Genomic DNA, 14,848 nt, shown 5'->3' on the forward strand with positions numbered 1-14,848 from the left:
CAAATAAACCAAACACACCCTTATTTGGTTTGGTGGATGAGATTAAAAATGATTGATAAGATTGATAGGATTGGAGGAGTGAGTAAATAATCAATCAAATTTTGGGGTGATAAATAATCACTCATTTGAATGATTGGATGGGGCCGAATTATTAATCACGAATCCAATCCTACAAACCAAACATTTAATTAAAATAAATTATTTTATCAATCATACCTTATCACTCAAACCAAACACCTCTATCACTAAGCCACATCAATGTCCTCTCTCAAAACATCCATAATTTTAGCTGTGAAATTGTGCGTCGCCCTTGAAAGTTTTGGTTATTCAGGAACGTGGGCCCCCAAATCTCAATCACTGTTGCAACTTGCATATGCAAAGGAACTTTATTAAATTTGCGGGGTCCTCTTTCCTATAAAGCTTTCGCCAGCTAATAAATATCGCGGACACATTAATTACTATGTTTGTATTGAATAACCTGAGAGTTAGTTGTAATTTTATTTTATTGTCCTTTTTTTCTTTTCCTTATTTAATAGTTTTTTTTATAAAAAAATGTTTGTCCATGTCAGTAATTTTGAGATATAGATATAATTAAATAAACTCAAGAAGATCTAGCTCAGAAGCTAAATTCAATAGTTTTAAATTTGTCATAATTCCACAATAAGTATTAATGCTATTTTATTTAGAAAATTAGGAGTCGAGTTTCGAAAACTAATTACAATATTACTTAATTTTATTTATCTTGCAATTTTTTATTACTTGTAGGATCGATTTTAATTTTGATAAATTAATAATTAAACAAAAAATTAGAAATCGTGTTACAATATACTTGAACTCAGAACCTTTAACCTTAATTTTTTTACCACTTTACCGATTAACTTTATTGCCTTTGGAGATATTCAAGTGCCAATTTCAAGCGACAAACTTTTCACTTTAAAAAGAGAGATCCACTTTTTCATTTTTATCATCCTTGAAAAAAAGCTTGCTTTCGCTATTTTTCATAATTATTACTTTATTCGTACACAAAATATTATCATAATTTGTCATTGATATGTTCACAAAAAATTATCATAATCTATTTTTAGTAAATTTGTGGGTCTTTTTCTCAACTTGCTAATATGTGGGCCTCAATCTTCACTTGCAAACTTAATTTTTTTTTCTTCATTTGTGAACTTCTTTTTTCATTAACTAAATAAATTACATAAATTTTCTTAAAACTCGTGCCTCTCTTGTTTAGGACAATATTTCGTGGACAAATGGAGTATTCAAATAGTTTCAGTACAATAGAATCGATTACAAAATCAGAGTGATTACGTGAAATACTAAGATGCCTGTCTGAATCACAAATACCAGATAGGTAGCATGAGATGAAAATAATATATGCGTGATGACATCCAATTCTATACTATTGACTATTAATTAATGTCACTTTACATTCTAGGACAACTTTCATTTACGCAACCGCTTATTTCAATCAAGCGCTTATATATGGACGTATAATTCTCTTAAATATTGTATGTTTTCCCTATATAAAACAAAATTATGTGTTATTTTTAGGGAAATATCATTTATACCTCAACATTTTATATATATATATATATGGTACCCCAATATATGTGAAATTACAAATAAATACGCATATTATCAGTGGCGGATGCAGGATTTCTATCAGGGGATGGCAAAAAAGTTTATATCAAACAAAACTAAATATATACAAATTATTCATAGAAATCCAATCTATATTTGATCGCGACGATTCGTCATAGTTTGAAACTTATGTATGATAGCATGAATAGAAACACAACTAAATACTCCATCTTTTTCAATATACACTATCAAATTATCATTCATCCATTCATCACCCATCCTGTCGCGTAATCAATTCTTCACAATCTTCATAGCTGAAAATGCTCTTTTCAGAGAAGTTGTTGCAACCGGATAACACGAGGGGCTATTAACTTCATCACCAAGTTCTTCAAGTATAGTGTTTTAGATGCACAAGCTCTAACAATATATTTCTGAATACGAGGGGCTATTAACTTGAGATTTGCAGGGGCATTTTGAAGAGCAATTCTCCTTACATCCTCATTGGCTAGCAAGAAATTTTAGAATTTGAGGGAAAATATAGAAAACAATTACAATCCTAATTGTTTAATAATATTAAGGATATATTTATAAATAAATAATTAATGAAAAATAATATAGGTATTTCTTATTAAAAATCAAGGGGTGGCAATTGCCTTCCCTTGACTCTATGTGCGTGCGCCCCTGCATATTATCGGAAAGGAAAAAGAAATTGTCACGGTGAATAGTGAGATTTGCGGCGAATGCATATGAAATTCAGTCAGCGGCTACAATTAAAGTATGACTTGCATCGAAGGGGATGATCGATCTTATAGATCAATCAGATAACTATGATTGACGCGACTAATCGACGACTATCGGATAAGTTAATCACAAAATTAAAATTAGCGTGACATGAAATCGATGGACGGAGGACTACCGATCATGAAGAAAGAAGGTCAGTCTCGTCGGTTCGGGAAAAAAGAAGAGAGGGAGAGAAAAAATAAACACACGATTATGTTGAAATAGAGAGAGTGATAGGGGCAAATTTGATTTTTTTTCACAAAAAATAGTAAATTTTTAAATTTTTTATTTTAATGAACATTTTTTATTTTTGCTATACGAGAATAAATATTTTGATGGATTAACTCTAATATAAACTCTAATATAATATATAATTTTATGATGGGTCAAGTTAAACAAAGAATGACCCTATCTATAAAGAATAGAGAATAAATCTAGTCCCTAGAAAATGATGGATCGTGCGGTTCCAATTAAATCTGCCTACATTTTTTAATTGGCATTTTCCATGTTCAAAAATACATTTTAATTAGAATTAGGGCATTTGGGATAACTTTACAACCTATTAAAAACGGTAGGTCCGAGATTTACTCTCATTAACCGCGTATCATCTCCCACAATTTCTGAACAGACAGCCACGATCGGTAGGGTTTCTCTTGAGGAGCTTTCGACGACCCAAATCGGTTTGCAAGTAGGGTTTCGTTTAAATAATCGACGACGACTTATTTGAAAAAGGTCAGGGTTTGAAGATCTACTGAATCGAACGTGTATGTCGATGAATTTTCAATTTTTTTGGCATTCTCTGTAAATTCTTCGGTGATGTTGTGGCAGCTGTCCATAGGAGGGCGCGTGTCTCTACGATCGGCTGTGCTGCTCTGCGCAGGGGTGATGGATGTGGTGCCGGTGGCATTCGCCACCACGATGCGCGAGAGATGAGGGCGGTCATTCACGAACAGCGACGAGATCCTAAAGTTGACGGCAGCGGGCGGGATGCTGTGGCAAAGTGCATGAGCAGGGTCGGGAGAGATTATGCCACATGGTTGAAACCTTTATTTGGTTGTTCAATTTATTATACATATTTGTTCAAAATGTTTTTTGCAAAATTATTATTTGATAGATATCCTATTGGGAGATCTCCCCGTGAGGCAGATGAATGGCCAATGTTGCTGGCAGAGCACGCAAGCGGTGCAAAGAGCGGAGAATACGCCCAGGTGAGTGACGTGGTGGACGAGGATCGAGGTCATCAACAAAATGCATAATTCCCGATCCGCCATGAAATTCAAGAATGAGGAATAATGGCGAGAGTATGAGGAGGAAGAAACACACCTTATCTTTCTATTTTTCTATTTTATTTTATAAATTTGTTCAGTTCCATTGTCTGGTCTTTGGCCCTAATCTGCACTCTTATGCCGAGAATGATCAAATTGAAATTTTGGGGATATTCATGCGTCCAGTATATCTGAATATATCTGTTCATTTAGAAATTGTGTTCTGTTCGTTTATATTTTGTGTTCTCTTCATTTATGTTCGGCGAATCGCTTTTATTTTCGTTTCTGCTGTGAAATATGATTTTTTTTTCGTTTTTTTTGACATATTTAACATTTTGAACATGCTTTAAACAATTACGAACACCTAAATAAATTATTTGAATTTCTCTGACTAACATAAATATTTAACATAAAACAAATCGAACAAGCGTAAAAAAATTACGAACACCAAAATAAATTATTTGAATATTTTTGACTAACATAAAATATTTAACATTAAGCATTTCGAACAGGCGTAATAAAATTACTAACATCTAAATAAAATTTATTGTGCAGATTATAAATGGTGTCGATATCGTTAGAGTTCAATATTGTGTTTAAACGAAAGAGATAAACAACTAGGGCTCTCTGGAGGGAAATACAAATAAATCTTTCCATATAAAAACAAATCTTGAAGATATCGGCTAAATGACAAAATGAATGAGATTAATAATAAATATAGGAAAAGATATGATTTAGCGGTATCTTGCCGAAAATAAGAAGATATATATGATCTTCAATGTGTTTTTAACGATTTTAAATATTTAACAATTTACTTTATTGTCCTTTTCGGCATATTAAGAAAACAAATCAAGAATAAAACTAGGTTGTTAGATTTGTAATTTTTAATGCTCAAGATCAATTCTCTATTCTCCACATATTTATCATTCTATGTTTAACCTCTCTCTCTCACTCTATATATATATATGGTTGGGTTCTACAAGAAACTGAGCTTATACAAGATAAGAAGAAACATTGAACATGTTAGTATTGCGGTTGAACATATCAATAATTTTATTGAACGTTTGGGGTTTATGGGGTTCAAAATCTAGATACGTTCAACACAATTACTGATACGTTTATTAAAAATCTGGATGCGAAATTTAATTTTAATTATTGACTACTCAATAGATCATGATCAATGATTGAGATTGTTTCTTATTTCTTTGCAAACATTTATTTTTTTATTGAACTTCTTCCTATATATATATATATATATATTGTATTTAAAAAAACTCCCTAAGTCACTTTGAGCACCGGCTTCTAAAGTGGTATATAGGCTTAAATACTCGTTAATAGAATTAACCCATCGCCGACAGATCAATAGTCTAAAATACCACCAAATGGCCCATTTTTAGAGAAGGGCGCGCGACATTCAGCGATCATAAAATTGATTTTCACAATTTAATTAAAATATCAATTAATTTTCATGTAACTTAATGTAACATGTCCGTTATTTTAAATAAGATGAGTCGTTTAATTTTATCCGACAAGTTGCATCTAATTTATTGAAATTTGATTAATGTTTCATTTAAAATAAAACACAATTAAAAATTGGTATTGCAATAGGTACATTTAAAAGTCCAATTATATAAATATTGTGTTTATGAACTTAAAAATATGTGGACTCCGAATTTCCAACCTAAATCAATCCAAATCATAGTAATTGTCGGTAATTATGTACGTCTCCATCTTGTCATTTATTAAGAGCAAAAAAAGAAAAGAAAAATAAGTAAATAGATAAATGCTACTGTCTACTAAGAGCGCTTTCTCACTCGGAGCACAAAGCGAATCCGAGCAGATCTAGATCCCAAATCCAGTTCTTGCGCTCCCCTCTTTAGATTTTCTATTTCAGGTAACTTCTTCGCTTAATTATGTATTTTTTTCTGCTCACATTGATCAGCTCCTCGTATATTTTTAGTTAAATTGTATATTTGTTCAAGAGATTCTGCATTTTATGTCTGCTGGATTATAGATTCGTTTTTGTTGTTTGTTGGTTGTTAATTGTGTGAAATTGAGCTGTAGAGCAGTGCGTTTAGCTAACAGATTTGGGGTTTCCTGCATCAATGCGGATTTACCCGCCATTTGATGGACTTGAACTAGCCGATCCTTTGTTGTAGTTTGAATTTACTTGTCTTGTGGAAAATCGACGTGCTTATAAGAAGGCTGGTTCCTTGATCGTATTGGTTGATGCAATTTGTGTTAGTTGATCAGTAGATGAAGAAGTATGATTTACCTTTTTTTATAGCTTTTCTGATTGATATATTTAATGAACAACTGCAATCTGCAACTCTGAGCTTCTGTGTGCTAGCATCAGCTGAGTTTTCATAGATAAACTCTAGAAATATATGTTTTCTAATTGAACTTAAATTGAAATGAAGCTGATCGTTTCTCGTTGGTTTTCTTGCTTGTCTGTATGCATGCTGATTTGGTGGTTAATTTGTGAATCTTTATGTAGATCGGCTCATGTCTGGAGCATAATCGTACTTATTTGCCTCAGTATTTCTGGTATCAAAGAGTTGGACTTATTTTCTAGTGCTTTTAATCCAATATCTAGCAGGTTATTACATCTTCAAATGACGTCGAGGAGACCCAATACTTCCCGTCGCTTTACAGACAGCGGGGTTCCCTTTATGGGTGCATTGCATCACAAGTCTCGTCAATCTCCTCTATTATCTATAGGACTCGTTGTGGTGGTAAAAACTGTGGCTCTTTTTAACTTTTGCATTACTCTCATGCATGTTTATTGGGTTGCACGCTCTATTCAGGGGAGCAGTGCACGTGCACCTAAAGATGTATGCACCCTCATTGCCTGCATACTGCTTAACAACGACGACACCTTTTCTTACTGTTCTACTTCTCATAATGAGCTGTCTGGCATTGATTGCTGTCTCTGTAACTGTAACTTTTGATTTGACTCCGAGAAAATTGATGGCTTGCTTTTCTGTGTTTTGTCAGGGAGCACTGCTCATTGTTGGGTATATGTATCATGGTTCAGGTTAGTTATTGATCTGTTTGGACTTGACATACACATCCTCTTGATAATTGATCAGATATGAATCATGTCATTGCCAGGGCAAGCGTTTAACATTTAAGATTGTTTGCCGTTGCTTTTGATAATCCTTGAAGAATTTGCTACAAAGTTGTTTCTTGGTGTTATTTGACTTATAAATTACTCCCTGACAGGTGGCAGGAGTAGTGATATTGCTGCTTTGAATCGACTCGAGGGTAACTGCCAATAACTTAAAGCACACACCTTTTGGTTCTAAGAAGTTACTTTCTTTCTTCTTTCTTTCTCTTTTCCTTTCTTTGCTATAAAAGCAAGTTTTATGTGATGTTGTTGTCAGTGCTTAAGGATTATATCATATCCTGAGTTACCAAATGAAGACATCGTCATAAAAACACCATCTCTTTTTCTCTCTCTTACAAAAAGTTTTCATTCATCGTTGGTACATCACGAGTACTTCAATTAAATTAATTTCATGGTTTCTTTTTCCAATAGAAATGTAGAATCAGGATTAAGCAATACATAAGAATATTCCAACTCTTGTATTGCAACAATTTTAGCTGCACTTTTTTTTTTCTTCGTGCCCGGTATTGGTAATTATGGAGATAGATAGTATGCTTCATTTTCACAAAATATTGAAAATTTAGAATAGATACTTTGATTGGTAAAATACATGTACACGTAGGGCAGTTTTATCTGAAGGGCTCTGTACTATCTCATGCAAGTTCTGCATTTAATCTACTAAGTAATGTTATTGATGTGGATCTGAATTCTTCTTTTATAAACTTACCATTACTTTGTAACTGCTCAGATAATTCTTGGCACACTACTTAGTCTTTGTCAGAGTTCTTTTGCTTGGTTCACATTCAGAAAAATTACCTCTGATACGATAATTGCTGTTGGGTTTGTTTGTTCCTGCCATGCGCAGGTGGGGTTTCCTGTACTCTAGAACTTCAAAGATTGATACCTATCCTTAAGAAAGCGTATGGTGACAGCATGCGGAAGGTGCTGCATGTAGGTCCTGAAACCTGCTCAGTAGTCTCTCAAATATTAAAAGAAGATGATACTGAAGCTTGGGGTGTAGAGCCCTATGAATTAGATGATGCTGATGCCAACTGCAAGAGTCTTGTGAGCAAGGGCGTTGTACGTGTGGCTGATATTAAGTTTCCCCTTCCATACAAGCCCAAGTCATTTTCTCTTGTCATTGTGTCAGATGCATTCGATTACTTGTCACCAAAATATCTTAATAAGACTGTTCCGGATTTAGCGCGGGTGGCATCTGATGGATTAGTTATATTATCTGGTAATTCCTCAAAAATCTTGGTTCCACTTTCCTTTGATGAGTCTTGTCTGTGTGTTCATATATTCATTTTTTCCACCTTAACCGTATGGAAGATGTTACTTGAGGTGCTTTAATTGGCCAAGTCTTCAGCATTTAGTCAGTTGGACATGTTAGAGCAGTTTTACCAGTGCTCTGATTGGCATAGTCTTGCATCTAGTATCAGGAACTGTGTCTTGTACCAAATTGTCTATGCCTATTGGGTGTCTAGCATCAGATGTGTGTGCTTACTGCTCCCTTCAGTCTGCTTCCTGCTTCCCAGTGATAGAACATTCATAGTGCAGCTAGATTACTCTTGAAAAATGTGAAGTCTATGTTTTGTGCACGCTAAAACATCATAAGTATTCGATATGATCTCTCTTCTATTATTGAATAGAATCATGAGAGTTGTACCCATCTAAGCTTGTGATTAACAAATTCCGTCACTCTCTCTATCCATGGAAACTTGTCAGAGCTCTTTTAACAAATTAAGACAGGAAACTGATTCCTAACCATTCTTGTAATTTCCAGCTGTTACAACATGGCCATTCCTCAGCTACCATGTGATTTTGTCTGCAAGTTTAGGCTCTTTTAGTATAATAACATGGCGTGAGTGCCTGCTGTGCCCATGTTACTTCACCATCAAGTTTACCAATTTTATGTGAATGTAGGTTATCCAGGTCATCAAAGAGCTAAAGTGGCAGAGCTGTCCAAGTTCGGACGCCCTGTAAGTATATCTTGTCTCTTGTACACGTAACTCTTTACTTGGAAATTTTGCGTTCGACTTTTACTCTCACTCTCTGTCACCCACACACGACATCATATGATGCTTTTAGAATGATGATGGCGGATCACAAGTTATAAATCTTTACCATGTTTTTTTGTAGTTTTGTGATGGATACCGTTCCTGGTTGATAATGAATGTTTTGATGGATAGTCTATTGGTCTGATACCACTCTATTTCACTAACTTCATGCACAACTTAATTTAGTGGGGGCAGAGACTTGAGCAAACTCCCAAAATTCTCAATATACGAGCACTTAATCTGTTATTAGTTCAGCCCCCAAAATTGGAATAACACATAGTAAATATGTCACTTCATTAATTAAATATTAAGGATCTATTGCAATTACTTACCTAAAGTTTGCGATTTTATTTTGTTTACTACCTGAAGTTTCTTTCTTTGCTGTTTACTATCAAACTTTGCTATTTTTAAAAAACCCCATGTGGAGCCTGTTGGAGTCTGATCTGGCTGATTGGCTTATATCAGGGGCCAAATTTTGTGCATAAATAGGGTATAAATATGTCGGCTTATTCTTTTGCTAAGCAAATATGTTTAGATTGGAAGTTCAGTTTCCAGTTACTCTGACGGGGTTTAGGTGGTGTCATGAAAAATTGTAAAGTTAGGACCCCCTGGCAAAAAAAAAATCTAAGTTATGTAGCAAAGTGAAAAGAAAGACAAATTTGGTGAGTAGTTGTAATTATCCTTAATTTTAATGGAAAGAACTGTTTCAAGTGTACTCTAAGCTGGTCTCCTAGATGCAAGGGTAACGGTTTAATCATTAAACTTTTATTTCTGACTCTGGTGAAATATATCATTAGCTTATATAGTCCCTTTTAAGTGCAAAAGGTCTGTCAATTGAGGATTTCAAATCTCCATGTTGTCTTCTGTGTTTGGTTTTTGTAGAAAAATAAATGAATGGTTGAATTAGCAAATGGGTGTTTGTTTTGCAGGCCAAATTCCGGAGCTCATCATGGTGGATTAGGTTTTTCATCCAAACCAGCTTAGAAGAGAATGAAGCTGCAAACAAGAAATTCGAACAGGCAATGGCTAAGCAATCTTACAAGCCTGCCTGCCAAGTTTTCCACCTTAAACCATTGCACTGATGGAACCATCTACCATGCCTGCTTCTTAGATCTTACACTGTTAAGTTATCCTTGCCAGAATGTGTGTTATTTTCTAGTATACGTACACCAGACATTCATCTATTGTTGAATTTAAAATTTTGTTTCTCTCTATTAATACCATTACCATACAAAATTGTACCCTCTTCTCTAGGTGGACTTGGAACTCAAATGTACTTTCTCTTGTTCACTTAAGAAAGAATTTAATTAGTGTTCTCGAATTCTTTTGCTTGCTTATTTCAATTTGCTTATAGACACAACATATATTCTTCTGGACATTTAAACAGAGTATAGAGCGTTATACCTAATCATAGTTCGAACGTGGTTTAATATTTTCTTTTAGGTAAAGTTTATTGTTCGCGTTATCTTTGATTGTTGTAAATTTATTATGAGAAAATAAGAGATAACCAAAATTTTATCCTTTAAATTTTTTCTTTTTTTTCCCCCTCATTTCATACTTGATCCTTACTCATTCCTTCTTAAAATTTTGTTTATATCCCTTATTTTTTCATGATAAACTTACAATTAAAGAGAACCCAATGTAAATTGATTTGTTCAATTCTATATTTGTTATCAGTTGGATCAAATACATTTTGAAAGATTTTCTAATACTAGAGTTGGAAATTGAAATTAATGAGAAAATTATAATTAATGTAAAGTCTATGTATTTGAGAGTTGTGCAAAATCAAAATCGATGTTAACTATGTGAATTTAAAATCATCAACCCTTTATTTAGTTAAAACTTAATTAATTAATAAAACTGACTTTTTATTAAGTAAACTAGCATTTGCATCCCCTGACTAACCTACTAAGACGACTAGCAGTATTCTCCGGAGTAGGAATGGACGATTCCTCACCCCTGCTTTTCATAGTCTGCGGAGAAGCCCGACCCGGAGTATCAACCGCAATCTTCCTCTCCAAGCCCCCCCGAGAATCCATCGAGACAACATTCACCGCGTTATCCAAAACATCCACCTTATCGCCAAAAAGCTTGCTTCTCACACTCGAGCTATCCTGAGCCTCCAAATCCAAAGTTCCCTCCACATTCGAGCCCTCCTTATCACAAACCAAGTTATTGTCCGTGTGAGGCGACAAACCAAGTTAAAGATCTTGCATTTATCTTTAATTTAAGATATATATAATGAATATTTTTTTAAAAAAAAATCACAAAAATATGAAAAAGAGAATATGAGAGAGAGAGAGAAAGTATGTATGAAAAATTGAAAGAAATCGTGTGATGAAAGAGGAGAGATGAGAGAGGAGAGACAAAATATATGAGATTAGAATTTGTTGAATTTTATAAATACCATTAACATGATTATTTAATTACCATTTTGCCACAAAATGTGTTTTCATATAATAAATAGATTGGTTATTTAGAGATATTAACACATTAAAATAAATCTTTAATTGGGGTTAAAAAAATCCAAAGGGAAACTAAGATATTCTGAATGGGAAAAGTGGTGTCGGTGATTCACAGAAGAGGAGGGCCCGAGGCGTGCTAATGTGCGCCCGGGGTAGCGCTCGCGCTAGAGAGCATAAGCCATGGCCACTAGAGCACCGCATCCCGCCTCCAAGAAACTCGTTTCTTCCAATTCTTCACTCGCACCCCGCGCACTTATCTCCCTCCTCTGCGCCGTCTCTCTCTACTTCTGCTTCTCTTTCTTCCGGAAGGATGCGCCGCCGCCCTCGTTATTCTACCCGGTGCTGCCTGCGAAGAGCAGTGGTAACTGCAACTACTCGGACGGCCGCTGGATCTATGATCCATCAGTCAGATCTCCCCCGCGGTATGACCACACGTGCAAGGAGATATTTAAAGGATGGAATTGCATTGGAAGTAACAAATCGAACGCCGTCGAGATTCTCAGGTGGCGGTGGAAACCCCACGGCTGCGATCTACCGCCGTTTGATCCCCCACAATTCCTCCAGCAATTTCGAGACACCAGCATTGGTGAGTGCACCTCTATATTTATCACTCACTCGCGCCTCTGCATTAAGTAAATTGGCCGTGTTATATGTATTCTTAGTTTGTTAAGGAATTTGGAATATCATTGACTTGTTATGAAGCTGAGTACTCTAAATTAGAGGTCTTTCATGAGAATTCGCATAGAGTAGAGAAAAAGTTTTTTTTTTTTTGGTTGTAATACTTTGGTACTTTAAATGAAGTTATTTTATATGGAGCACTAGTAGTTAACTTAAATATGTGTCCACTTTAAACTTTTAACTCCATAGCAGCATATATGTTTCTTCTTCTTACTAATTGTGTCTCGTGTTAATGTTAGTGCTGCTTGTAGGCCTTATGGATCTTTAACAGTGCAGGATTTGTTGGGGACTCCTTGAATAGGAACATGTTTGTCTCTCTTTTTTGTGCTCTGAGAAAAGTTTCTGCTGAGGTGAAAAAGTGGCGTCCTGCAGGAGCTGATCGCGGTTTTACTTTCCTTAAGTACAACCTAACTATTGCATACCATCGAACGAATCTTCTGGCTCGTTATGGTAGGTAAGCTAAGTACAATAACTTGAGTCATGAACCCCCGGTGATGTAGTTGTGTTGCTTTGCGCTCCTTATCTCCCCAGGAGAACACACACTCACACACTGTTGATGCTGTGCTTGAGAAGAACATGCTGTGTTTGGAGCTAATTATGTTGATAAAGATCTATAGGTGTCTAAAGTTTGAATCTTGATATTGTGTTAGGAGGTTACTCGTTTATCACTTGAATAAGTTGTATCAGATAGGGACCCTATCACAGGGTTGCTTTGGGAGCTATAAACATATGTCTAGATCCTTTCTCCGTGCTTTTTTACCTTGTATTTTTAAGTGCAGACTGATAAAATCTCTTTGCATATAGATAGGTCCATTTCAGAGTTGCCACTTGCCCTGTGGAATAAGTCCTTGTGATTTCTGTGATGATTTTACCTATGAAATAAGTTCTGCTCTTACGTCCTCTTACATTCTGTACATGAGTTTGTGCTATTTTAATTTTTTCTGCACGCTTACAATATAATCATAACACGGAGATAGCAATTTCACCATATAGTAGTATGTTTGTACCTTTTGACATTGTAGTTTTATATTCTTTCTAGGTGGTCAGGTGGTACCAGTGGTATACTGGAGTCACTTGGTTATAAGGATGGCTATAGAATTGATGTTGATATACCAGATGGGACTTGGGCTGCGGCTCCACGTTTCCACGACATACTCATTTTCAATACAGGACACTGGTAATTCAGGTTTTAATATGTTTTTATCGAGTAGATTGATCCATTGTTAGTGTTGTATTAAAAGGCTTTGTGTTCTTAAAACTGTGAACTACTACTGATGTTGCATGAATATCTTTCTCTCTTGAGCTGAAGCCCTTGCTTGCCTTGTGAAGTAGTGATTAGAATGAATATATGCATTGCTATTTGAAAGTTCAATTGAGTCCTCAAATTCTTTACACAGTTACATTTCTCAGTCTTTTTGTGCGATAAATAGAAAGTCTGGCTTTCTTGGATGCATGTGGGAGTTAAAAGAATCATCTCACACCATATTCCCCGTTTCACTATTGATAATAGGTTATTTTTCCACTTCTTACTGATAGATATCAATAGCACATTATATGTTTTGCTGAGTTACTGATAAATATATTTTAAGGCAAGCGATGGGTCTTAACCCTGCACTTATAAAGTATCTTGTGAATGCTATAGCATCATCTTTCTCTGTCCTTTGCATGTTTGTAGTTTCCTTATAAAAACTTCACACCATCCTTTTGTTTTCTTGTCATCACATATGAGATTATAATCTATAGATTTTAATTTGTTTTTTTGCTGAATGCTTTAGGTGGTGGGCTCCTTCAAAGTTTGATCCTGTAAAATCACCTATGCTGTTCTTTGAGAAGGGTGTACCTGTGACTCCTCTGCTTGCACCTGATGCTGGGCTTGCTATGGTGTTGCGACACATGGTATAACTCTATGCTTCTCTTTTTCAGATGCACGACTTTGAACCCGTTACCCAATCAAACTATATTAAATCTGTTTTTAGAACAAATGTATTCAGTTTCTTTCAAGGTCAAATTGTTCCATTCTTCTACCTAATTGTTGGCTGCTCAAAGATTTTATTCTTATGAATAGATAATGATGTTTTTAAGTTATGTTTTTTTAATAGTTCATTATTATTTTCCTTCTTTAGGTTGTCACGCGTCGTTCATTCTTTATTTTGAGATTCATGCCTACAATGTATTTAAATAGGTATCTTTTGTGGAAAAGAATGCAAGGAAAAAAGCTATTTTATTCTTTCGAACACAATCACCAAGGCATTTTGAAGGAGGTGATTGGGACCAAGGTGGTTCTTGTCCTCGCGTACAGCCTCTATCACCAAGAGAAGTAAGCTTTTCCTTCTGGTGTTTCGTATGTCAGGTGCTGTTTCGACATTTCATATTGAGTTTATACGTATGCTTGTAAATTGTAATACAGAGCATGGGATGCGCCTCAAGCTAAGATTTGAGTTACATATTACATTGTCTCAGGCAAATCCAAACAAGAAATTGACATTTTATTATCTTCAGGTCGAACAACTTTTCTCAATTGAGAACAACGGAACAAATGTAGAGACACGGCTTGTAAACGGGCATCTATACAGGGCCCTTAGAGGATCAAAATTCCAAATATTGGACATAACCCGGATGAGTGAGTTCAGAGCTGATGCCCATCCGTCCGCAGCTGGTGGGAAAAGACACGACGATTGCATGCATTGGTGCTTACCTGGACTTACCGATACTTGGAATGACTTGTTCATAGCACACTTAAGCAGCATTAAAGGTAGGCACTGATAATCCGGAATGTCATTTAATATTATCCTATTTATTAAACATTGTTTCTTTAGTTGGTTTTGATGAGATTTGGTTCAAACGTTGCTGTGTCTTTCATCCTACATGATTTACAAAATTTTGCATGTGTTTGTATGATTGTAT

At 35.2% G+C, this 14,848-nt stretch overlaps 2 protein-coding genes across 4 annotated transcripts; both read left to right on the forward strand.

Moving 5' to 3' along the window:
* The first annotated feature begins 5,296 nt into the window (after positions 1 to 5,296).
* On the forward strand, positions 5,297 to 10,122 carry LOC131005224 (probable pectin methylesterase CGR3). Of its 2 annotated transcripts, none has more exons than XM_057932066.1 (7): positions 5,297 to 5,526; positions 6,229 to 6,367; positions 6,630 to 6,669; positions 6,858 to 6,899; positions 7,607 to 7,981; positions 8,668 to 8,723; positions 9,731 to 10,122. In XM_057932066.1, exons 2-7 carry the CDS (start codon positions 6,248 to 6,250, stop codon positions 9,881 to 9,883), a joined length of 786 nt encoding a protein of 261 aa, XP_057788049.1. In that variant the 5' UTR covers positions 5,297 to 5,526; positions 6,229 to 6,247; the 3' UTR covers positions 9,884 to 10,122. The 2 variants fall into 2 exon arrangements, with proteins under 2 accessions (XP_057788049.1, XP_057788048.1); XM_057932065.1 differs by having other exon boundaries at positions 5,299 to 5,526; positions 6,232 to 6,367.
* Positions 10,123 to 11,292: 1,170 nt separating this feature from the next.
* Positions 11,293 to 14,786, forward strand: LOC131005223 (protein trichome birefringence-like 13). Of its 2 annotated transcripts, none has more exons than XM_057932063.1 (6): positions 11,293 to 11,852; positions 12,221 to 12,398; positions 12,984 to 13,121; positions 13,720 to 13,840; positions 14,127 to 14,261; positions 14,444 to 14,786. In XM_057932063.1, the coding sequence occupies exons 1-6, from the start codon at positions 11,447 to 11,449 to the stop codon at positions 14,705 to 14,707; spliced, it is 1,242 nt and encodes a 413-aa protein (XP_057788046.1). In that variant the 5' UTR covers positions 11,293 to 11,446; the 3' UTR covers positions 14,708 to 14,786. The 2 variants fall into 2 exon arrangements, with proteins under 2 accessions (XP_057788046.1, XP_057788047.1); XM_057932064.1 differs by having other exon boundaries at positions 11,492 to 11,852; positions 12,196 to 12,398.
* The last annotated feature ends 62 nt before the right edge of the window (positions 14,787 to 14,848 follow it).

Source organism: Salvia miltiorrhiza, chromosome 1 (assembly GCF_028751815.1).
Source record: "Salvia miltiorrhiza cultivar Shanhuang (shh) chromosome 1, IMPLAD_Smil_shh, whole genome shotgun sequence".
In the NCBI taxonomy this organism is placed as follows: domain Eukaryota; kingdom Viridiplantae; phylum Streptophyta; class Magnoliopsida; order Lamiales; family Lamiaceae; genus Salvia; species Salvia miltiorrhiza.